This window comes from Chiloscyllium plagiosum, chromosome 22 (assembly GCF_004010195.1).
Source record: "Chiloscyllium plagiosum isolate BGI_BamShark_2017 chromosome 22, ASM401019v2, whole genome shotgun sequence".
Classification (NCBI taxonomy): domain Eukaryota; kingdom Metazoa; phylum Chordata; class Chondrichthyes; order Orectolobiformes; family Hemiscylliidae; genus Chiloscyllium; species Chiloscyllium plagiosum.
In genome coordinates this window covers 5521604-5546537 of record NC_057731.1, presented here as the reverse complement: position 1 = coordinate 5546537, position 24934 = coordinate 5521604, and the positions used below count along the sequence as shown (strand labels likewise).

Genomic DNA, 24934 nt, shown 5'->3' with positions numbered 1-24934 from the left:
GGTGGTGCAGGCTCGAAGGGCAAAATGGCCTACTCCTGCACCTATTGTCTATTGTCTATTGTCATACACTTCCAAGTATTCAGAAATCTCATGCTTCACAATGGACCCCAAAATCTTACCAACAACTGAGGTCAGACTAATCAGCCCATAATTTCCTGTCTTTTGCCTGAGTCCCTTCTTAGAAGGGGAGGGGGGGAATTACATTAGCAATTTTCCAGTCTTCTGGGACCCTCTCTGATCCCACTGATATCTGAAAGACCAGTACTAAAGCCTCCACCGTCTTTCAGCTGGCTCCTTCAGAACTCTAGCTTGTAGCCCATCTGGTCCAGGCAATTTATCCACTTTCAAACCTTGTGGTTTTTCTAGCGCCTTTTCCTTGGTTACGGCCACCATTCTCTCCCCCCACCCCCCCAACATTCTTGACTTTTTGGGATATTACTCCTGCTCCAAGCTCCATTTTGAGTTCATGTGGCTTGTCCATTTAAATTTGGCCATGTTTATTGTAAAAGCCACCACTAGGTGGCACAGCAGTGGCACACGCGCGCACACACTAGTACAGCTTGACAGTGGAACGACAATTGCCTGAAGCAAAGATACACCACCCCTACAAATACAATGCAAGATGGACCCCATTCCTGAGCATCGACTCACTGAAATCAAAGGATATTTCACCTCTTGCTGCGATGATCACTTCTAAATTTTGTCTTGAAATGGTTCTGCTTAGAGAGATTTTCTTAGGAGGCTGGACTATGTGTGGAAATCTTTCACTGATTTACTGAGATTCTTTACTATGTTCCGTTTGCTGTAGGCACTGACTGACACTTGGAATCATAGAAGTGTTACAGTTCAGAAGGAGGCCATTTGACCCATTATGTCTGCACTGGCTGTCCAAAAGAACATCATGACTTAGTGCCATTCCCCATCACTTCTTTGTACCCTTGCACATTGTTTCTATTTAAATCATTATTCAGTGCCTCTTGAATGCCTGGCTTAAACCAGCTGACTGTTCTTCTTGAAGCAACCTCTTGTCATACCAAGGAGTTTCCATTGCTTATGAGATTAAAAATCTTGGGGGAAAGTAATGGGCTGTATGTGTTAGTGGATGCAGGTGGGTCTCTTTACAACAGGGGAACACTTCGAGTCATATAGCTGTACAGCATGGAAATAGACTCTTCAATCCAACTTATCCATGCTGACTAGATATCCTAAATTAATCTAGTCCCATTTGGCCCATATCCCTCTAAACCTTTCCTATTCATATCCAGATGCCTTTGAAATGTAATTGTACCAGCCTTCACCACTTCCTCTGGCAGCACATTCCATACATGCACCACCTTCTGTGTGAAAACATGCCCCTTAGGTCCCTTCTAAATCTTCCCCTCTCACTTAAACCTGTGCTCTCTATCTTTGGACTCCCTTATCCCGGGAAAAAATGTTGACTATCTATCCCCTCATCAGTTTATAAACTTCTGTAAGGCCACCTCTCAGCCTCCAACGCTTCAAGGAAAATAGCTTTTTGCTGGCATTACACTAATTGGTGTTATCTGCAAACTTATGAACCATACCTCCTATTTTTACATCCAAATTATATAAATGACAAAACGCAGTGGACCCTGCACCGATCCACTGGTCACAGGTCTCCAGTCTGAAAAGCAACTCTCCACCAATGCCCTCTGTCTTCTACCTTCAAGACAGTTCTGAATCCAAATGGCTAGTTCTCCCTGTATTCTATCTGATATTACCTTGTTAACTTGTCCACCATATGGAACCTGGTCAAAAGCCTTACTGAAGTCCATATAGATCACATCACCGCTCTACCTTCTTCAATCCTCTTCGTTCCTTCTTCAAAAAACTCAAATCAAGTTAGTGAGACCTGATTTCGTATGCATTCCTGAAGAAGGGCTCACGCCTGAAACATCGATTCTCCTGCTCCTTGGATGCTGCCTGACCTGCTGCGCTTTTCCAGCAACACATTTTCAGCTTCATATGCACAAAGCCATGTTGACTAACCCTAATCAGCTCTTGCCTTTCCAATACATGTAAGTCCTGTCCTTTGGGATCTCCTCCAACAACTTGATGTCAGGTCTATAGCTCGTTGATTTTTCTTTACCAACTTTGTTAAATAGTGGCACTACATCAGCCAAACTCCAGTCTTATGGCACCTCACCTGTGGCTATCAGTGATATGAATATCTCAGCAAGGGGCCTAGCAATCACTTCCTTAGCTTCTCACAAAGTTACATAAAACATTGAACAGTGCAGCACATACAGGCTCTTTGGCTCATGATGTTGTGCCGAGCACTTATCTTAATCTAAGATCAAACTAACCAATACACCTCTCAATTTATTGCTGTCCATGTGCTTGTCCAGCAGTTGCTTAAATGTCCCTAATGTCTCTGACTCTACTATCACCGCTGGCACTACATTCCACACACCCACCACTCTGTGTAAAGAACCTACCTGTGACTTCTCCCCTCTACCTTCCTTCAATTACTTTAGATTAGATTAGAATAGATTAGATTCCCTACAGTGTGGAAACAGGCCCTTCGGCCCAACAAGCCCACACCGACCCGCCGAAGCGTAACCCACCCAGACCCATTCTCCTACATTTACCCCTTCACGTAACACTAGGGGCAATTTAGCATGGCCAATTCACCTAACCTGCATTTTTTTTTGGATTGTGGGAGGAAACCGGAGCACCTGGAGGAAACCCACGCAGACACGGGGAGAATGTGCAAACTCCACACAGAGAGTCGCCTGAGGCGGGAATTGAACCTGGGTCTCTGGCACTGTGAGGCAGCAGTGCTAACCACTGCGCCACCGTGCCGCCCTCTTGTGACAGTCATTTCTCCCTGGGGAAAAGTCTCTCGCTATCTATCTATTCCTCTCATCTTGTACATCTCTGTCAAGTTACCTCTCTTCCTTCTTCTCTCTCGTGTGAAAAGCCCGTGCTCACTCAACCTCTCTTCATAAGACAAGCCCTCCAATCCAGGCAGCATCCTGGTAAATCTCCTCTGCACACTCTCTAAAGCATCTACATCCTTCCAAAATGAGGCTACCAGAACTGGACACAATATTTCCAAGTGTAGTTTAACCAGGGTTTTATAAAGCTGTGGTTTAACCAGGGTTTTATAGAGCTGCAGCAAAACCTTGTGGCTCTTAAACTCAATCCCCCTGTTAATGAAAGGCAAAACACCATGCACCTTCTTAACAACCCTATCAACTTGGGTGGCAACTTTGAGGGATCTATGTACTTGGACCCCAAGATCCTTCTGTTCCTCCACACTGACAAGAATCCTGTCTTTAACCCTGTATTCAGCATGCAAACTTGACCTTCCAAAATGAATCACTTCACATTTATCCAGGTTGAACTCCATCTGCCTCTTCACAGCCCAGTTGTGCATCCAGTCAATGTCTTGTTGTAGCCTGCAACAGCCCTCGATACTATCTACAACATCATTGACCTTTGTGTCATTGGCAAACTTACTAACCTTCCGCTTCTTCATCCAAGTCATTTACAAAACTACAAAGAGCAGATGCCCAATAACAGATCCCTGCAGGACACCACTGGTCACCTACCTCCAGGTGGAATACTTTCCATCCACTACGATTCACTGTCTTCTTTCGGCCAGCCTGTTCTGTATACAGACAGCCAAATTTTCCTGTACCCCATACCTCCTAACTTTCTGAATGATCCTAACATGGGGAATCTCATCAAATGCCTTATTGAAATCTGTATACACCACATCCACTGCTCGACCTTCATCAACTTGTCTCATCACATCCTCAAAGAACTCAAAAAGACTTGTGAGACATGACCTGCCCCTCATAAAGCCATACTGACTATCTTTAATCACACTATGTTTTTCCAAATGGCCATTAATTCTATCTCTCAGAATTCTTTCCAGTACTTTGCTTACCACAGATGTGCAGACCACTGACTGGTCTGTAATTCCCAGGGATTTCTCTGTTCCCTTTCTTGAACAGAGAAAAAACATTCCTCTCCGTCCAATCATCTGGTACTACTCCCATGGAGAGTGAGGATGCAAAGATCATCGCCAGAGGTGCAGCAATCTCATTCCTCACTTCCCGTAGTAACCTTGGATATATCTGGCCCAACCCTAGGGACTTATCTATCTTGATGCTTCCCAGGATTTCCAGCACATTCACTTCCTTAATATCAATCTGTTCAAGCCTATTAACCTGGTCCACAGCGTTCTCACTATCAACAAGGTCCCCCTCTCTAGTGAATACTGAAGCAAAAAACTCATTTAGGGCCTCCCCTACCTCTTCAGACTCCAGGCACAAGTTCCCTCCACTATCCCTGATCGTTCCTACCCTCTCTCTGATCATTCTCATTTTCCCTACGTACGTGTAGAACACCTTTGAGTTTTCCCTAATCCTACCCGCCAAGACTTTTTCCTTCCCCCTTGCTAGCTGTCCTCAGTCTATTTTTGAGTTCCTCAAAAGCTGTGATCCTTTAAAGCTGTGCCAGGTCCTTGCTCCTCCAACCTTAAGTAAGTTTCCTTCTTTCTGTTGACAAGAAGCTCCTCTGCTCTTGTCATCCAAGGCTCCTTCACCTTACCATTCCTTGCCTATCACAGTGGGATAAAGTTATCCAACATTCGCAACAACTGCTCCTTAAACAGCCTCCACATTTCTGTTAAGAGAAAGTTAGGAGGACTGCAGATGCTGGAGACCAGAGTTGAAAAGTGTGGTGCTGAAAAAGCGCAGCAGGCCAGGCAGCATCCGAGTGGCGCTGGAAAAACACAGCAGGCCAGGCAGCATCCGAGGAGCAGGAGAATCGACGAAGGGCTTATGCCCGAAATGTCGATTCTCCTGCTCCTCTGATGCTGCCTGGCCTGCTGCGCTTTTCCAGCTCCACACTTTTCAACTCCACATTTCTGTTGTTCGTTTCCTGTAGAACAATTGTTCCCAATTTATACTCCACAGCTCCTGTCTAATAGCAGTATAATTTCCCCTCCCCCCAGTTAAATACCTTACCATCCCTCTCCATGGCTATTGGTAAAGGTGAGGCAATTGTGGTCACTGTCACCGAAGTGCTGTCCCATTGAGAGATTTGACACTAGGCCTGGCTCATTGCCTAGCACCAAATTCAATATGGCCTTCCCCTACTTGGTCTATCTATATATTGAGTCAGGAATCCTTCCTGGACACACTGACAAAATTGGCTCCATTCAGACCATCTGCACTAAGAAGGTTCCAATCAATATTGGGGAAGTTGAAGTCACCAATAACAACTCTGTTACATCTGCACCTTTTCAAAATCTGCTGTCCAATCTGTTCTTTCATTTCTCTGCTACTTCTATGGAAAACACCCTGTTAGTAGACAAACCCTCCTTTCTGCAACTGTGATGCACTCTCTAATTAACAATGCTATTCCCCTCCTCCTTTCGCTCCCTCCCTGTTCTTTTTAAAAGATCTAATCCCTGGAACATCCAGAAACTATTGCTGCCCCTGTGAAGTCCATGTCTCCTTTATGGCTGCAACATCGTAATTTCAAGTATTGATCCGTGCTCATAAGTCCATCACTCTTATTCCTGAACTCCTTGCATTGAAATAGACACACTTTAACTCATCTCTTTCCCATGTGTATCCTTCTTGACACATACTCTGCATTCTATTTCTGCCTGTTCCATAAATACTCTCTCCTCTTCTCTGTAGCTCTGGTTCCTATCCCCCATAACCTAGTTTAAGTGCTCTAGCAAATCTCCTGCCCAGGACATTTGTGCCCCTCCAGTTTAAGTGCAACCCGTCCTTCATGTACATGTCCCACCTTCCCCAGTAGGTATGCCAATGATCTATGTATCTGAAGCCCTCCCTCCTGCACCAGCCCTGTAGCTATGTGTTTAGCTGCACTCACTCTCTGTTCCTCACCTTGCTAGCATGTGGCACCAATAGTAATCCTGAGAGTACTGATCCTGCTTTTTAGCTTCCAACCTACCTCCCTGAAATCACGTTTTAGATCCTCGTCTCTTTTCCTGGCTATGTCATTGGTGCCAATGTGCACCATGACTAGTGTTAGGCTTACTTTTCACAGCAAAGGCTCATGGTATCTGCAAATGCATCCTGGCAAAGAAAGCTGTCTTGAGGCAGTGACATCAATAGCCAGGAAAAAGTTAAATAAAATATGTTGTCCAGGTTTATCCATTTTAGTTTTTTTTTTGGTGATTCATGTAATTACAGCACAGATACAGGCCCTTTTTCTCCACATAACCTACCTAACAGTTTATCTAAAGAAAAGAACCTTCATCTATACAGTCTCTCCTGATGGCTCTATTCTCTCACTTGTGATATTACCTCATGAAACATTTTTACACACTCCAATTCTTCTCCCTTTTTTCATGTGGTAGTTATGTAATAGATTTTAATTTTTAATGTTTTTTAAAAAAACGTTATGCTACATATGGGGGAATGTTTGGAGGAACCAGCCCATAGGGTTGCCATGTACATTTAATTACACAGAATTAACTTGGAAATATGCTGTGCAGATCAAACAGTCTATGTTGGTGTTATCCTCCATGTAAACCAAAAGACTGAGATTAGAACTTGAGTAACTGAAATGAACAAGACGTGAAAGGTGCGTTGTACATGAACTGTATCTCTTACGCTGGAGTTTTTCTCCTTTGTCCCCACACTACCGCCTAACAGCAGAAGTGCTTATTTCAACAATGAATTTGTCAGAAACAGGCATCACGGGGAATAGAACCAAGGATGTCCTTTTTACGAGGGGGGGAGCTTCAACCAACTAAACCACAGCACCACCATGCTGCATTTATTAGACCACTAATTTTTGCTGCACCTATCATTAGCTAATATATTCAGGTTAATTATTAGAAAATTAAACATTTGTGCCTTGTCTCAGCTTATTAGTTGTTCCTTTAATTAGTTTGCAGCAGTGCAGAGCTTAATTACCTGCTGCATTCAGAATCAAACTCCCATCCGAATTAGATGCAGTGCTGAGAAGACTTGCTTTAGTTGTCTGCACATTTATAAACTAGAGAAAGGCACTAAACCACATTTAAACCAAATTAGACTGTTTAATTTGATAAATTATGTAAATGGTGGTGTTTATTTTGAATTCTAATTGACAGTTTGTCATATTCATAGCTGTTGGAGAAGTATTTTGAATGACTACTTAAATCATTGAATTAATTTTAACCTTATGGAGCTGTTGAACATCCACATTTGGAAAAGCTGTTGGAAGCAAAAGCTGTTTACAAGGAGGTATAACAAAAACATGTTCAGAATCACATGTGGCCATATTTACTGTTTTCCTTTTGAGGAGCTACTTCAGTACATGTGCAGTAATTAAGTATATTATTGCATTTTCTTTCACTATTTATGTTGAATGAATTCAATTGATTGTTAAACATGAGGTGAAATAAAATGTTCTGATACTCTATTGATTTTTGAATCTGTAAAAAGAGAAACTCTAGAAAAGATAAGATCGAAGGATTACCTAATTAAAATTTTTTAAAAACTGTGGAGTCCAAATCTGTTGACAGACAGTTTTTTGATCCCAGCAATGCTGTGGAGAAGCAGTGCCTCACTATACGAAGCATGTCAAATCTAAGCATGGTGGTTCAGTGGTTAGTATTGCTGCCTCGCAGTACAAGGGGCCCAGGCTCAATTCCAGCCTGGAGTGATTGTGTGGAGTTTGTATGTTCTCCCTGTGTCTGTGTGGCTTTTTCCACAGTCCAAAGATTGTTCAGGTTAGGTGGATTGGTCATGCTAAGTTGCCCATCGTGTCCAACAATGTGCAGGGTAGGTAGATTAGTGTTGGGAAGTGAAGAGTTACAGCGAAATGGTAGGGGAATGTGTCTGGATGGATGCTCCTCAGAGGGTTGGTGTGAATTCAATAGGCCAAATGGCCCGCTTCCACACAGTTGGGATTGTATGATTCTAGATCAAGCCGTTGAAAGGCCAGAGGCTGGATGGCAGTATGGGATCATAGGACAGCTAGAGAGGGTTTCTGACCAGAAAAGAGATGCTGTTCAGGAGAGATATTCACCTCCACCAAGACTCAAGCAGACTTACCTGCTGGGCATCACTGCTCTCCTCCCACTGGCTAAATTCTTTCAGCTGGATCAGAAATGACCATTAATTGGCCACTTAAGGGCTTTCACAGCATTTTACAGATTCCTTCCCTCATTAGTGTCCCCTTGGGGATCATTAAAAATGGACTATGATGATGTCAGTAAGTAGATTTGAGAGCTGCTGCCGACCACCCATCGTAAATATGGTACATGAGACAAGAACATTGTGTTTTGTGCTGGAGAGTTCACTAGGAGTTACAACCCTATCCCTTTGGTGGACATAGAAATGAAAAGCCACAACCAGTCTTTGTTAATCAAGATTAACATTCAAAATAAAAATGTGTTGATCCAATTGCCACTTTAAGAATTGCTGTAGAATGCAGATTCCATCTTGCAAACTATGAGTAAGATCAAAGACAATACACCGAGTCACATTGAAGATGTATGCAACAAGGAGGTTGCATAGGGCACTATTTGAAAGTCAGAATGTTGTAATGGCTGAATGGACACTGACCATTGTTACATTGGCAAAAATAATAAACCAGAAAGGTTTGAGGTAGGTGTCGTTGGTTGAAGACTTTAATTGAGAGATATTGCAGTAAACAACCTTTGTCTTTATAAGCTTCCCAGGATTCAAGGCAAACCATTGCAGGTATGAGAGGAATGCTTACTTACAATGCACTTAATTTTCTATGAGGTGAATACAGGCATAGATGAACATGGTTCTTTTGAAAGAAGAGAATGTGGAGTGTATTAGACCATATAGCAAAGTTTTCTTAAGGATGGTTTCGTGAAGTGGAAGCATTGCCAGTTTTACTTGTACAGGTAGTTCTGGGATAACACGTGTTTGGGCAGTGCAATTTGGGTATAACGTCGCTGAAGAATTAAGGAATGATATTTTCGAGAACACTTACCTCTGTTCGCAATGGTGTGGTTCCAGCAGGGATCGGTTCATGTGCTTCGTTCTGTGCATGTGCTGATGTGCACACCGAAATCTCCACACCGTTCAGCGCATGTTTGATATTAGTTGTGCTGGGCTGTGCAGTGCATGCGCCAATGTCAGCTATCGACAGAGCAGCTTTCTGTGAGAGGTACTGTACAGAGAGCGGCTTTCTTAAGTTTTTAAAGGTGCTGTGTTAAATTTACTTTTGTTTCATTAATAAATATGATTTCAATTTTCATTCAGGCTGTGCTGTACTTTGTGTTAGACCTTTTGGGTGATTTTTGAGTGATTGTAAGTAATATTTTTTTTGCTGGTCTACCCCTAACCCCACTTTTCCCATAGGACCCATTATTTATATTAAGTGATTTTCTGTTAAGTGAGATTTTGCTGGAATGCAACTATGGTGTTGTAGGAGAACTACCTGTAATTAAGAAGCCAGTATAATTGTAAGAACCAGTGGCTTTGTGGCATCACTAGTTTATTAATGAAGAAAGTAATGAGGTTTTTCTGACTGTGAATCTTGGCACTCTCCCTATATCCTCGGTTGTATTGCAGGAGCCCTTTTCCTCTGCTACATCAATGACTGTTTTGGTCCTGCCTGTGCTCCCATGAGGAGCTTGAACTGTTCATCCACTACAAACACCTTCCACCCTAACCTCAAATTTCAACTGGATCATCTCTGACACTTCCCTCCCCTTCTTGGACCTCTGGCGACTAACTTAACGCTGACATCTATATCAAATCTACTGATTCCCACCTTGACTTCACCTCCTCGCGATCCCTTACTCCCAATTCCAGCGCCTCCACCATAGCTGCTCCTAGGATGAGTCATTCCACTCCCAGGATATCCCAGATGTCATCTTACTTCCAGGACTGTAATTTCCCCTCCCCTGTTATCAATGATGCCCCAATCACATCTCCTCCATTTCCTGTATCTCCGCCATTGAACCCCGCCATCCCCAACCACAACAAGGATAGAAGCCCCCTGGTCCTCACATTCCTCCTCACTAATCTCCAAATCCAGCATATCAGCCCCTGCCATTTTTGCCACCTACAATCAGACCCACCACCAAAAATATATTTCCCTCCCCACTCTGTCTGCATTCTGCAGGGACCATTCCCTCCGTGAATCCCTTATTTGGTCCACAGTCCCCATCAGCCCCCTCTTCTCACCTGGCATATTCCCCTACCGCCATAAAAGGTGCAAAATCTGCACCCATACCTCCCCCCTCACCTCAGTCCAAGGCCCCAACGGATCATTCCACATCTGGTAGAGATTTTCTTGCACATCCTCGAACCTCGTTTACTGCATCCCTTGCTGTCAATGTGGTCTCCTCCAGGTGCAAACTCGCAGAATGGTTCAGAAAACATCTCTGGTCCATACACATCAATTAACCCCATCTTCCTGTAACCATCAGTTTCAGCTCCCCCTCACACTCCCTCCATGACATGTCCATTCTGGGCGTCCTCCTGGAGGAGGAACACCTCATCTTCGGCCTTGGGACCCTACAACCACATAGCCTCAACATTAAATTCATTAGTTTCCAAATCTCCCCTCCCCCAATCCCAGTTCCAACCTTCCAACTTGGCTCCGTCCTCTTGACCTGACCTACCTGTCCATCATCTTCCATCTATCTGCTCCACACTTCCCACCAACCTATCATAATCATCTCCTACTTCGTCCACCTATCGCCATCCCAACTACTTTTCATCGTGCCCCAATCCCTTCTCCATATTTATTTCTTGGTCCCCTTCTCTCCTCCCCAGTCCTGATGAAGGATTAAGCTAAAATGTTGACTTCTCTTGCACCTCAGATGTTGCCTGATCTGCTATGCTTTTTCCAGAGTCCACACTTTATTGACTCTGACCTCTCCGGCACATGCAGTCATCACTATCTTCTAGTTGCAGAAGACTTGGAAATTGTTGAATGAACAAATTGTGTTTAAAAAAAACCAAATGCTCGTTATGTTTGGGTAATCTGTGGAAGATATGAAGAAACAACAGAGTGGGAGAGAGAACAAAAGCCTCGGGAATCTCTAATGGAAATAGCAGTTAGTGGATGACTCGTGATTTACAACATAGATAAAATTATCTGAGAGGAAACAAGATAGCTATATGCACAGATTTGTTGTGTGACCATATATAAGCAAGATAGTTGGGGTTCATAGATTATACCTTAGAAATTAAAGTAATAATTTAAACATTAATGGCTTATTTAATTTTAGAAAGTCTCTGTGAGGCTTAAGCAATACTGATGTAATAATGAACAATAGAAAGCATCAAAGTGCTTTGTATTTCACTTGCTGTTTTTCCAGATCCTTTCCAGCTGCAGTTCTAGTTGAGTTCCTGTATAGGATATGAACAATTTAATTAGAAAATGCCTTCATGCTATTTGAATGTGAGTGGGTCGCAGAATTGCTGAAGTAAAATTCAGTGATATGAGTGGTTTCGGTCTTGCCCATTGGTAGAAGACAGTAAACACCTTAGTTTAGCCTCCAAACCTGGGCATACGAATCAGAATGTGCAATTAACGTGCACCTATTGACTGCAAAAAAGGCAGCACATCCGTTTATGTTGTTTACTGTCTTAAATGATTTCAGTGTCCAACTAGTGCTAACCAATTTGTTTATTGACTGCACATTCAAAAAGAACAAGTATTGTGACTCCTAACAGTACATAGGAACCTCAATTATCTGACATTCGATTATCTGAATATCGGATTATTCGGCAAGAATGCAAGGTCCCGATGCTTGGCTAAACTATGTTATCCGGCATTCACTTATCTGGAATTCGATTAACTGAATGAAATATGGCCTGCCTGTGTCCTTCAGATAATCAAGGTTCCTATATAGTTAAAACTCCCCTACACCTCTCTTAAAGGGGAGGTACATTGTGACTGAACAGATAATGGGAGATCTGTGGACATGGGAGCTTAATTTGTAATGACAAATTCAGAGATTACACAAGAAGGGTCAGAGTAGGTTTCAGGTTTTTAAAATTGTTGCTCTGTAGTCATTTGTGTGTGGTGGTGAAAAGGAGTAGAAATGTCCTTTATCTAAAGGGGGCTAGGAGGTACCCACTGCTTCACCAATTGTGTTTCCTCACTGAAGGACATGCTTCGAAGACAATGAGAATAGATAATGTGGAAATCGCTGCCAGGAGCTAAGTCAGGTATCTGGATACAAGAATTTCAATAGCCTCATGTAAATAGTTGAGATTAGTGAATGGATTCTTAAATAGCATTGTTTATTAGTATAACATTAGCCTCAAACAATTCAGCAGATTCCTATCATCATCTGCTACCAATCTCTATCAATCATGACTCAAAACTGACATTCATTGCATCTTTGGACTCTTAGCACTGCTGGATGTCATACACCCAATCTCACTAGGCTGTGCACACTACCAGCTATTCAACTGTGACAACAACATCAGCCAAATAAATTACACACTCACTGATGTACTCTCCAGTATCTTGTGTGATACATATCCTACTGGCTTCTGCTGTGGTTAAATACAGCTCTTTTGTATTCTCAAATTCAATGTGGGGCACCAACTACACCAACATTTTTTGTCCATTACTAAGAATCCTACAGAGGGTGATGGTGAACTGCCTTCTTGAATTGCTGCAGGTTTTTGTTATAAATGGATACCCCAATGTTGTTAGAAATAGAATTCCAGGATGTTGAGATAGTGACAATAAAGGAAAAGTTCCAAGTTCAGGATAGTGACTTGGAGGGGAACTTGCAGGTGGTGGTATTTCCATGAATCAGTTGTAGTTTCCTTTTAAGTGTTACAGGTTGTGTGTTTGGAAGATGCTGGCAGAGGAACCTTGGTGAATTACTGTAGTGAGTCTTGCAGATAGTACGTACTGCTGCCACTGTGTCCATTTTGTAAAATATAGTTGGTGTGCCAATCAAGTGGGCTGTTTTGTTCTGGAAGCTTCTTGAGTGTTGTTGAGCAAGTGGAGAGTGTTCTGTCACACTCTTGACTTCTCCCTTGTTCATAGGGAACACTTGGGAGGCGAGGTTGAGTTATTAGCTGCAGAATTCCTAAGCTTTGACTTGCTCTTGTAGCCACAGTATTTATGTGGCTGGCCTAGTTCGATTTCTGATCACTAGTAAGCCCCAAGAAATTGCTAGTTGGAGAATGTGGTGATGGTAATGCCGTTGCACATCAAGGACAGATGGTTACATTGCTTTTGTTGGAGATGTTACTTGCACTTGTATGGTGCCAATTATTACTTGCCACTCATCAGCTCAAGCCTGTTTTTGTCTCAGTCTTCCTCTAGGTAGATGTGGACTGCTTCAGTATCTGAGGAGCTGTTGCTATAACTTGAAAGGGCATTGGTGAGGCCACCTCCTGGAATATTGCATGTTGTTTTGATCTTCTTATCTGAGGAAGAATGTTCTGGCTATTGAGAGAGTGAACAAAGATATACCAGCCTGATTTCTGGGATGAAGAGAGACTCGATTGGATAGGACTATACCCAATGAGAAGAATGAGGGGGCAGTCTCATAGAAACTTATAACATTCTAACATGACTAGATGGTAAATACAAGAAGGATGCTACTGTTGACCAGGGTGTCCACAACCAAGACTACAGCCTAAGAATAGGGGGTAGACCATTTAGAAGTGAGATGAGGAGAATTATCTTTATCCAGAGAATTTTAAATTCCCTGCCACAGAAAGCAGTTGATGTCAAAACATTGAATATTTTCAAGGAGGAGTTATAGTTCTTAGGGCTTAAGGGATCAAAAGGAATGAGAGGAGAAGGTGGGAACAAGGTACTGAGCTGGATGATCAACCATGATCCTATTGAATAGTGGAGCAGACTCAAGACCAAATGGCCTACTCCTTTTGATGTTTCCAAATAACTGCTGCCGAGATGTCCAGTGGGAGAGTGAGACGATTGTCCTACAGTAGTCACAGTCATCTTCTATTGTACTAAGTAATGTCTCTAATCACTGGACTTTCCTTTCTGATTACCATTAACTTTGGGAACTCCTTGATGCCAGACTCAGTCATGTGCTTCCTTGATGGTAAAGGCAGTCACTTCCAACCCACTTTAGAGTTCAGCTCTTCAGCTGTGTTTGAACAGTGTTTGTAATGAGATCAGAATTCAAACTGAGTGTCAGTGAGCAGCTTAATCCTTTGCAACTGTACTTAATAATTCTTTCAGTTACTCCTGTCATCATTTTCCTCATGATCTAGAGTAGACAAATAGAATTGCCCAAGTTGGATTTATTTTGCTTTTTGTGCATAAGACCTACCTGAGAAATTTTCCACATTGTCTAGTAGATGCCAATATTGTAATTGTACAGCTTGGTTAGGGGTGCATTTATTTCTGGGGCACCTGTCTTCAGCATTGCTGGATGGCTGTCAGGGCCAAGAGCCTTTGCAATATCCAATGCCTTCATCTGTTCTTTATATCACGTAGAGCAAATAGAATTGTTTGAAGACTGGAATCTACAGTGCTGAGGATCTCAGGAGGAGGCCAAGATGGATCATCCATTTGGCACTTCTCGCTGAAGATGGATACAAATCATTCAGCCTTACCTGTTGCACTGAAGTGCTTGGCTCCCATTGTTGAAGATTAAGATGTTTGTAGACCTCAAGTGGTTCTGTATTGCCAGTGGGACAGGACATACCCAGGGATGGTGATAGTGGTATTATAGAATAATTTTATGATGCCAAGGTAAGAATGCCTGTGTATGACTATGTTATTGCTTGACTAATCTGTGAGTCAGTTTTCCAATTTTGGCACAAGCCCTATGTTTTGATGAGAAGGCCTTTGCAAGCCATTTACTTAGACATTTTAGAAGGCAGTTAAGAGTTGATCGCGTTTTTGAATCTGGAGTCACATGTAGGCCAAGTGGCAGATTTCCTGTCTTAAAGACATGAGTGAACTTTAGTGAGATTTTTTTTTAAATGAAATTGACCATGGTTATGTTGCCATTAGACTGGCTTATTCATTCCAGATTTTATTGAGTTCAAATTTTATCATTTGCCACAATGGGATTCCAACTCATCTCCCCAGAATGTTAACTGGACTTTTAGTCCATTATAATCACACAATAACCAGCATCCTTGCTATATGCTTGTAGAAAAGACAATATACATAATTTTAAAAATGTCCATTTCTGGGGTTGTGACTAATAGAAGGAGAATTATTCCATGAAGATTATATTATCCTTATGCCTAATCCTTCTCTCACATCCCACCTGCCCTACATCAGTGCAACTTGGCCAGTCTGGAAGAACAGCAAGAAATTTACGACGATAGACATTCAACCATGATTTTGTGGTAAGATGTGCAGATGGTGAGGCATCAGGCAAAAGTGACCTGTGGCCAGACTATGGGACAAACTAGGCACTGAGGCCTACTGGCACAGGGTGAGGTTACATAAAAATGCTGCTGATGAGGACACAAATGGTCAAGTCAGACGGGCAGTCTTCAGGAGAGCACTGACGGGGATGCACAAGAACATTTTGGTATCTTGGAAATTATGCCAGAAGCCCTACTGCCAAGGAATATGTAGGAGGCCAGTACCAAGTTGGCACTGGGCATTATGCAGAGCTTATAAGCCACCTTTTCCACCTCGGAAGTGACGTTCAGGTACAGAAAAAAGGTAAAGTGTCGGTCTGTTTGTGAATGAGGGATTGAGGTTACGGCTGTTGTGATAAAAATATAAGAAATAAGTGCTGAAGTAGACTATTTGGCTTTTCAACCCTGCACTACCATGCAACAAGAATATGGTTTATCTCCTTTATTATGCAGGTATGCATTTCAAATGTGTTGCACAGTGGAGCCATCAGTCCTGTGGTTTATATATATCACATTGCCTTGTAGCTACCCTTTGGATCCTCGTGGTGGTTAAAATACAAGGATGACCACAAATGAAGGCATTATAACTGCTGGCAGGATACTGGATATTAAGCTGCACCATTGGTTTGCATATGGAAACTGAGTACATAAAATTATTTGCCCTTCAGCATAGGGCAAACTTGATGTCTCCTTTTCTCTATGGTTGTACTGTTGGATGCAGTACAGAATCCAAACAAAATTTATAAATGAAATTATGGCCACACTCCAAAGACATTAGATAAACATCCTTGTTCCCTTAGTGCCCATTTTTGCTTTGCCTTTGCCTGTCCAAGTGCTCCTTTGCCATGCTATCCCATTGACTGCAGTACGGCATGTTGAAAGCCTAGTGATATTCAACAGAGGGGACCATAGCTGGGTTTGGAGGACATCCTTGAGCAACTCTGGGCCAAATAGACCTGGTTTCGGATCCCACCATCTTAAGTGGTGACAGTGGTCTGGGATTCTAAGTGCCCAGTACAGCAAAGGTATGAGGAAAATGACAATGTGAGAATAGGGCGGCACTGTGGCTCAGTGGTTAGCACTGCTGCCTCACAGAGCCAGGAACTCGGATTTGATTCCTGTCTCGGTTGACTGTCTGTGTGGAGTCTGCATGGGTTTCCTCCGGGTGCTCCTGTTTCCTCCCACAATCCAAGGATGTGCAGGTCAAGTGAATTGGCCATGCTAAATTGCCCATAGTGTTAGGTGCATTAGTCAGGGGTAAATATAGGGTAGAGGAAAGGGTCTGGGTGGGTTACTCTTCAGTGGGTCGGTGTGGACTTGTTGGGATAAAGGGTTTGTCTCCATACTGTAGGGAACTTAATCTAGAAGGCTGAAGGCTGCCTTTCTCAAAGGCGACTAGATATTTGTGCTCCAAGAGCCAATAATACTTCCCCATGGCCCTGATTAGAGAATGAGGTGTAGTCAGCTCTCAGACAATATTCCAAAGATAACTAGAAAGGAACCATGATTTGGAGATGCCGGTGTTGGACTGGGGTGTACAAAGTTAAAAATCACACAACACCAGGTTATAGTCCAACAGGTTTAATTGGAAGCACACTAGCTTTCGGAGCGTTGCTCCTTCATCACTATCACCTGAAATTATTTGCGATTAAGAGGGTAGTTAGTGAATAAAGAGTGCAGATACAGTTAATGAATGAAGAGGTAAATTAGCTGAAGGAAAATCAGAGGAAGGGAGAATTGAGTTCTTGGAAATCTCTGTTCCTAGGAAAGTGAATTGGCTGATGACTCATCATAATCATATAAAATGACTGCATGTTTGTAGATCTCCAATCACCCACAAATGTATTCAGTCTTTATGTACAACTCCAGTAACTGTTGCCAAGCTGTGTAATTGCATTGACATCACACCCATTAATTTACAATCATATACATAGTTCTTTCTAGTGAGGGTCATTGAGCAATGATCGGAAGGAAGTAAACTGTGCACTCTGACCAGCGCAATTTAGCTGTGCAGTGATCAACTTCAGGGTTACTCCGCACATCTGGCTGAACCCTGCCAAACAAGCACTTAGAAGGGAGTGAACCTGTAACTTCATTAATGTTTTAAAAAAAAACTGTTGCATGGAAACAGTCAATATCCAAATGCAACAAGACCTGGACAATACCCAGGGTTGTGCTGAAAAGTGCCAAATAATATTCATGCCATACAAATGCCAAGCAATGGTAGACATTTCAACAATCACCCTTGACATTCCATGATGTTATCATCACTGAAGCCCTCACTATCAGCATCAATATCCTGGGGGACAAGAGCAGGACAGAAGCTAGGAATTCTTGGCGGTGTGAAGGAACTGAGGGATTTTGAGGTCCACATCCATAGGTCCCTCAAAGTTGCCAACCAAGTTGATAGGATTGTTAAGAAGGTGCATGGTGTGTTGGCTTCATTAGCAGCGGGATTGAGTTTAAGAGCCATGAGGTTATGCCGTAGCTCTATAAAGCCCTGGTTAAACCACACTTAGAATATTGAGTTCAGTGCATGGAATGCGCTGCCAGCAGTCATGGTCGAGCCAGATAGATTAGGGACATTTAAGTGACACTTGGATAAGCACATGGGTGATACTAAAATGTAGGGTTATATAGGTGAGTTTAATTTTAGAGTTGGATAAAAGCTTACCACAACATCAAGGGCTGAAGGGCCTGTACTGTGCTCCACGGTTCTATCTTCTATGTTCTATGAATCCTGGAGCAGGTAATTTACCTCCTGACTCCCAACAGCTATCCACCATCTACAAGTCAGGAATATGGTGAAATACTCTCCACTTGCCAGGTTGAGTGCAGGTCCAACAAAATTCAAGAAGCATGACACCATTCACGACAAAGCGGCCAATGTTGGTGAGGCTGCATTTGGAGTATTGCGTTCAGTTTTGGTTACCTTGCTATAGAAAGGATGTTATTAAACTGGAAAAAGTGTGGAAGAAATTTACAAGAATGTTGTCAGGACTCAACAGTCTGAGTTATAGAGAGAGAAGCCAGGACTTTTTCTTTCGAGCATAGGAGACTAAGGGGGGATCTTACAGATGCGTATATGATCATGAGAAGCATGCACTCAGTCTTTTTCCCATGGTTGAGGAATTAAGGACTAGAGGGCATCAATTTAAGGTTATCTGAGGGGCAATATTTTTACACAGAGGGTGGTACACATATGGAATGAGCTGCCAGCGGAAGCGGTGGAAGTGCGTACATTAACAACATTTAAAAGGCATTTGGACAAATACACAGGTGGGAAAGGTTTAGAAGGATATGGGCCAAGTGCTGGGAAATGGCGTTAGCGTGGATAGAAATTTTGGTGGGCATGGACTAGTTTGGGCCAAAGGGCCTGTCTCTGTGTTGTAGAATTCAATGACTCTCTACAATCTTATTCACTCCACATCCATTCTCTACACCACTAACACTCAGTAGTGTGTACCATCTACAAGATGCACTGCAGAAATTCATCACAGATTCTTAGACAGCCCCTTCCATCCACTTCCATCTTGAAGAACAAAGGTAGCAGATGCGTGAGAACATCACCATCTGCAAGTTCCTCTCCAAGCCACTCATCATCCTGACTTGGAAATATATTGCCATTCCTTCAATGTCATTGTGTTAATATCCTGCAATTCCCTTCCTAGTGGCATTGTAGGTCAACCTACAGCTTGTGAACTGCATTTGTTTAAGAAGGCAGAACACCACCATCTTCTCAAGGGCAACTTGGGACCAGCAAGGTTGCTGGAGCCCATTGAGTCTGTACCAACTCTCTGAAGAGTATCATACCCAAACCCAGCCCACCCCATCCTATAAACCCCGCATTTTGCCATGGTTAATCCATCTAGTCTGCACGCTCCTAGACTGAATGGGAATTTAGCATGGCCAATCCATCTAACCTGCCCCTCTTTGGATTTTGGGAAGAAACTGGAGCACATGGTGGAAACCCACATAGACACGGAGAGAATATACAAATCCCTTGCAGACATATAGTCATCAAGGCTGAAGTTCAACCTGGCACTATGAGGCAACAATGCTAACTATTGAACCATTGTGTCACCCTAGATAAATGCTGGCCTAGCCAGCAATGCCCACATCCCATGACACAAAAAATCTTACTGTTTTAATTATCAGATTACATGATCAGCAAATAAAATCTATTGCCTCAGGCTAAGTCACTTAACTTAATAATTATGGTCATTTTCATTTTGTAATATCTGCTTTATTCCCTGTGTGCAATAGTTATTTGGCTTTAATGCTATATTTTTGTACAATTAAAATATTTTCAATATGATGCTTTGTAATTTTATTTCTTAAAAACTTGGCACAAGTTTGCATTGACTCTTTTTTTCTCCAGTTTATTTCAGCATTACAAACTGTATGAGTTCGTTTACAATCATACTCCAAATGTACAGATTCTAGACACGAAGGTCAGTAATCAATAACTTACTTTAAAATAAAATCCTTCCATTAGCTTTCTCTTCTCCCTTATGCTGGAAGTAGGAGTTTCAACATAACTGTCCTGCTACTAGCCCAAGTAGGACTAACCAGACTATGAATTTAATATGGAATCTTCTTGTCTTATATTGGCTTAATTGTTGTGTCTACCCTTGCTCAGCCATTAAGTCATTAACACCACTTAACATTAATATCTGTAAATCAAAGTGCATCTAACATCTGAAAACCATATATTTGTGAAATACTAAGTATCAAAGGAACAGTTTATTTGTAAAGTATGTTAGAACTCCTTATGTCTTAATTCATTATTTTATAATGGGAGCACAATTTCAAAAATAGAGTTAAAGGCTTAAAAGGATTGTAGTTTTTCTTTGAACCACATGATGGAATGTTGTTTTTGGAGAAAGACTGGTTTCAATGCATGGTTTAAAGTTCAGCATTTATAGCTGTTGTTTTTTTCTGATTTGAAATTCCAGATGCCAGTATTCATAGCATCTTCATTTTAGATGTAGGGCACAAACGACACTGTAAGGAAGAAAAATATTGTTATATGAAGAGTATCAAAGGAATTACTTTCATGGAGTTGAGGAAATTCAATGATCTTTGCTACTGGAAGTTTATTTTCTTCAGTACACTTATTTTAAAATATGTTGTAAAGTAGGCAGTATCATCCTACTCTAAATCCAACAGCTATGATTCAATCCATAAAATATTTGTGACCTGTGGGAAATTTCCTCAGACTTTTGAAAATTGATCAAAAATAATCCTCCTCAAATGAAAAACAAAACTTTCATAGGTTTGATAAACAGCATAAATAGGAGGAAAGAAACTTAATTTTCCCAATTTTTGCATGTTTTTTTGGATTTCAGACAGTTTTTTTTCATGGTTCAGAGATATTGACACATGAAGTGCAGAACTGGCCCACACTTATTCATGGAAATCATCTGATAATTAAAGGAAGGGCACTGAACTTTGGATAAGAACCAGAGTTTTTCCTGTCTTTGTTTCAATCACCCTTTTTATTCCTTTGATCAGATTTCTTAACTCCTCTAAACAGCCAATATTTGCATCAAACATTTTGACAAAAATTTGGCTGTTAACTCTGTAAAACAATCGTTGAATTAAAAAACACACTATCAACCAAAATTATGAATGATAAAATTGCTTCATGTGTGTTGATGGTTTGAACTGATTTACTTTAAAGAGTAGAAGAATTTGAGAGCTATAGTGTTCTTAAAGCAGAAAGAATTCTGTTTCCCTGGAACAATAAATCAAGCAGACTGTCATTTAAAATAAATCACTCAACCAAATCATGAAACAAGTGTTACAGTATGAGCTAAAGTGAATATCAATAATAAATACCAAAATAAAAACTTTGAACAGTTAAAAGAATACACAGACAGGAATTAAGTGTGTTAAATTGTTCTGTGAAATAAACTTATTGAAATGCCTTCAAGACATTTCTGTTTGATGCTTTTCTTTTGACCTGCCTACCCCAACTCTTACATTTGGTGAACAATCACTGTGTAGTGGTCTGAGATCTCTTTGTCTCTTGATCAGCACAAGAGAAATGTAAATTTGCTTTTTCTCATGTGTCCTTAAATTGTTTCATACAAGTTGTGCCTTCTATCTAGGTTTAGTTGCAGTAACTTCAGGCATTTAGAGTCATAGGGATGTGCAGCATGGAAACAGACCCTTCGGTCCAATCTGTGCATGCCGACCAGATATCCCAACCCAATCTAGTCCCACCTGCCAGCACCTGGCCCATATCCCCCCAAACCCTTCCTATTCATATACCCACCCAAATGCCTCCTAAATGTTGCAATTGTACCAGCCTCCACCACATCCTCTGGCAGCTCATTCCATACCCGTACCACCCTCTGCATGAAAAAGTTGCCCCTTAGGTCTCTTTTATATCTGGTTGGTTTGGAGAATATCTATCAAGGATGATTTGCTACATTCTCAATCAGGTTTTAAATGGATTTTAAATTAATTAGTTTAATTTTAATAGTTTCATTTCATATTTGCAAAAGGGAATTTCATATAAAGAAAAAAGCATTTTATTTGAAAGAAATTGATTGTTTCCAAGCCCCACTAGTTTAGAATGTCTCCGAGCACTATTTGATTTCATTATATTACACTCTGGTAGTTTTTTAAAAGAACTTTGCTCAACGGAAGCCATGTTGCTTGAAGTTAGTTATTCATTTATGATTGATTTTATTTCTTTCTTTCCTGCATGAAACAATGTATACTTAGGCCCTGTGACAGTAAATATACTCCTTAAAATTGATGATCTTAGACTCTTAGATTGCAGAAGGATTGAGTACTGTTTTAAAAAATTGCAACAAAATTAATTCTCTATTAACTTGCCTTGTGACTGAAGGACTGAAACATCTGAAAAAAGTACTCTGCAGAGAACATTTAATGTAATATTTAAATTTCAGAGTGAAACAAAAAAGGAAGTGCTGATGGACATGATTTCATGCTCGTAGCAATATTAGTATGTACATTGAACTGGGATGCATTAATGCTTTAGTTGTCTAGACCTTGCACAAAAACAGTCTGTTAGAAAACAGAAGTGTTCCAAAGACACTCAATCCTCTGGGAAAGACATTGCTCCTCACCTTTGTCTTAAATGGGCAACTCTAACTTATGAAACAGTGACCCCTAAGTCTAGGTTCTCTCACAAGAAGAAAAATCCTTTCCACATTGATCCTGTCAAACCCACTTTGACTTTTACATATTTCAATCAAATTGCCTTACTCTAAATGCCAACTGATATAACCATAACCTGAGACAAACTAGCTTTCCAGGTGCTAGTCTAGTAAATCTTCTCTGAATTGCTTCCAATGTATTTGCATCCTTCGTTAAATAAAGAGACACACTACTCCAGATGTGGTCTCACCATTGCCCTTCTAAGTGAAACATAATCTTCTCTATTCAAATTCTCTTGCAATAAATGAATACATTCTGTTAACTTTCTTAATTATTTGCTATATGGGTATACTAACATTTTGCAATTCATATACTTGGGCACTTAAATCCCTCCGTATTTCAGAGCTCTGTCGTCTCTCACCACATACAGTATGCCAAAATGGGCAAATTCACATTTTCTGACATTATGCTGTTTGTCAGATCTTTGTCTAACTCAATATATCTATGTCCATTTGTAGCCTCCTTGTGTCTCTCTACTACTTATTTTTCTACTTATCTTTGCATCATCAATATATTTAGCAACCAAACTTTCAATCCCTTCATCCAAGTAATTAATATAAGTTGTTAGAATTTGAGGCCCAAGCAGTGATCTGCTTGGCACACCACTCATTGCGTCTTGCTAACCAGTCAAAAGACCCATTTATGTCTACTCTGTTTCATTTTAGCTGGCCAATTTTCTATCCCTGACACCATATACTTTGATTTCCCACAGAAAGCTTTAGTTTGGCACCTAGAGAAGAAAAAAGAACAACAGGAAATGACATCACCAAACCTAAGGAAACCAAAACTCATAAATAGAAATTTGGTCACTAACATCAGTGCTTCACCGGAGGCTCACTGATGATGTTAGCCAGTATGGTGAAGAAATGTCTGAAAATGAACCTTCCAACTCAGTGAGCAAACTTTCATCCAGTTCATCTGTTTTGTTTTATATATTTTGTGCAGTCAGATCCAGAGCCTTTTGCTTTGTCCTTTTGAGTTTTGAAACTTCTAGCCAAAGCTTAAAAATGTGTTGCTGAAAAAGCGCAGCAGGTCAGGCAGCATCAAAGGAACAGGAGAATCGACGTTTCGGGCTTATTTTTAAGCTCTGATCTCCAGCATTTGCAGTCCTCACTTTCTCCTAACTTCTAGCCAAATCTGATCATTTATTCTCCAATTTTTACTCACCATACCTTCTCGTTGTAGTTTGTTTAAATTTTTTATGTTAATACCTTTCTTGCTTTGTCTCTACTCTCTCATTTATCATATTTTCCTAAATTTGACCTCTCACCTCCACTGTTTAGTTTAAAACCCTCTCTACTTCCCACGTTATGTGGCTCACTAGAACATTCATCCCAGAACTGTTCATATATAGACTGTCCCAGCAGTGCAGACCTCACTTTCCCCATTATTCGTCCTATGCCCTACAAACTGGAACCTAGTTTCCCATGCTGGTCTTTGTGGCACTCATTCAATAATCCAGAGATATTTTCTTCCCAAGGTGCCTTTTTGAATTTGGCACTGGCTCCTCTTACTGACTACGAGAACCCAGTATTGTTAGTGTCTACATGGGCCAGAATGGTTGTATATTTCCTTCCCACTATGAGTGTCTCTTTAGCACTGAGCAGATGTCCTAAACCATGGCAGCAGACAGGCAGAATAACCTGTTGAATTCTTTCTACTTACTGTAGAGAACAGTGACAATCCCAATCACTGTCCTATCCCCTAAAATTCAATAGACAATAACAATAGACAATAGGTGCAGGAGTCGGCCATTCTGCCCTTCGAGCCTGCACCACCATTCAATATGATCATGGCTGATCATCCTTAATGATCCTGCCTTATCTCCATAACCCTTGATTTCACAATCCTTGAGAGCTCTATCCAACTCTTTCCTAAATGAATCCAGAGACTGGCCCTCCACTGCCCTCTGGGGCAGAGCATTCCACACAGCCACCACTCTCTGGGTGGAGAAGTTTCTCCTCATCTCTGTCCTAAATGGTCTACCCCGTATTTTTAAGCATTGTCCTCTGGTTCGGCACTCACCCATCAGCGGAAACATGTTTCCTGCTGCCAGAGTGTCCAATCCTTTAATAATATTATACGTCTCAATAAGATCCCCTCTTAGTCTTCTAAACTCAAGGGTATACAAGCCCAGTCGCTCCAGTCTTTCAGCGTAAGGTAGTCCCTCCATTCCAGGAATTGACCTCGTGAACCTACGCTGCACTCCCTCAATAGCCAGAATGTCTTTCCTCAAATTTGGAGACCAGAACTGCACACAGTACTCCAGGTGTGGTCTCACCAGGGCCCTGTACAGCTGCACAAGAACCTCTTTGCTTCTATACTCAATCCCTCTTGTTATGAAGCCAGCGTGCTATTTAACCTTCTTCACTACCTGCTGTACCTGCATGATTACCTTCATTGACTGG

The 24934-nt window shown here is 41.4% G+C and overlaps 1 protein-coding gene across 1 annotated transcript in view; it reads left to right on the top strand.

The window, feature by feature from the left end:
• The window catches only part of cabcoco1 (ciliary associated calcium binding coiled-coil 1), a 125276-nt gene that overhangs the window by 78406 nt on the left and 21936 nt on the right, over window positions 1-24934 (top strand). Inside the window, exon 6 of the mRNA XM_043712316.1 lies at window positions 19711-19783. Coding sequence (XP_043568251.1) covers window positions 19711-19783 — 73 coding nt within the window. The remainder of the gene's footprint in view (window positions 1-19710; window positions 19784-24934) is intronic.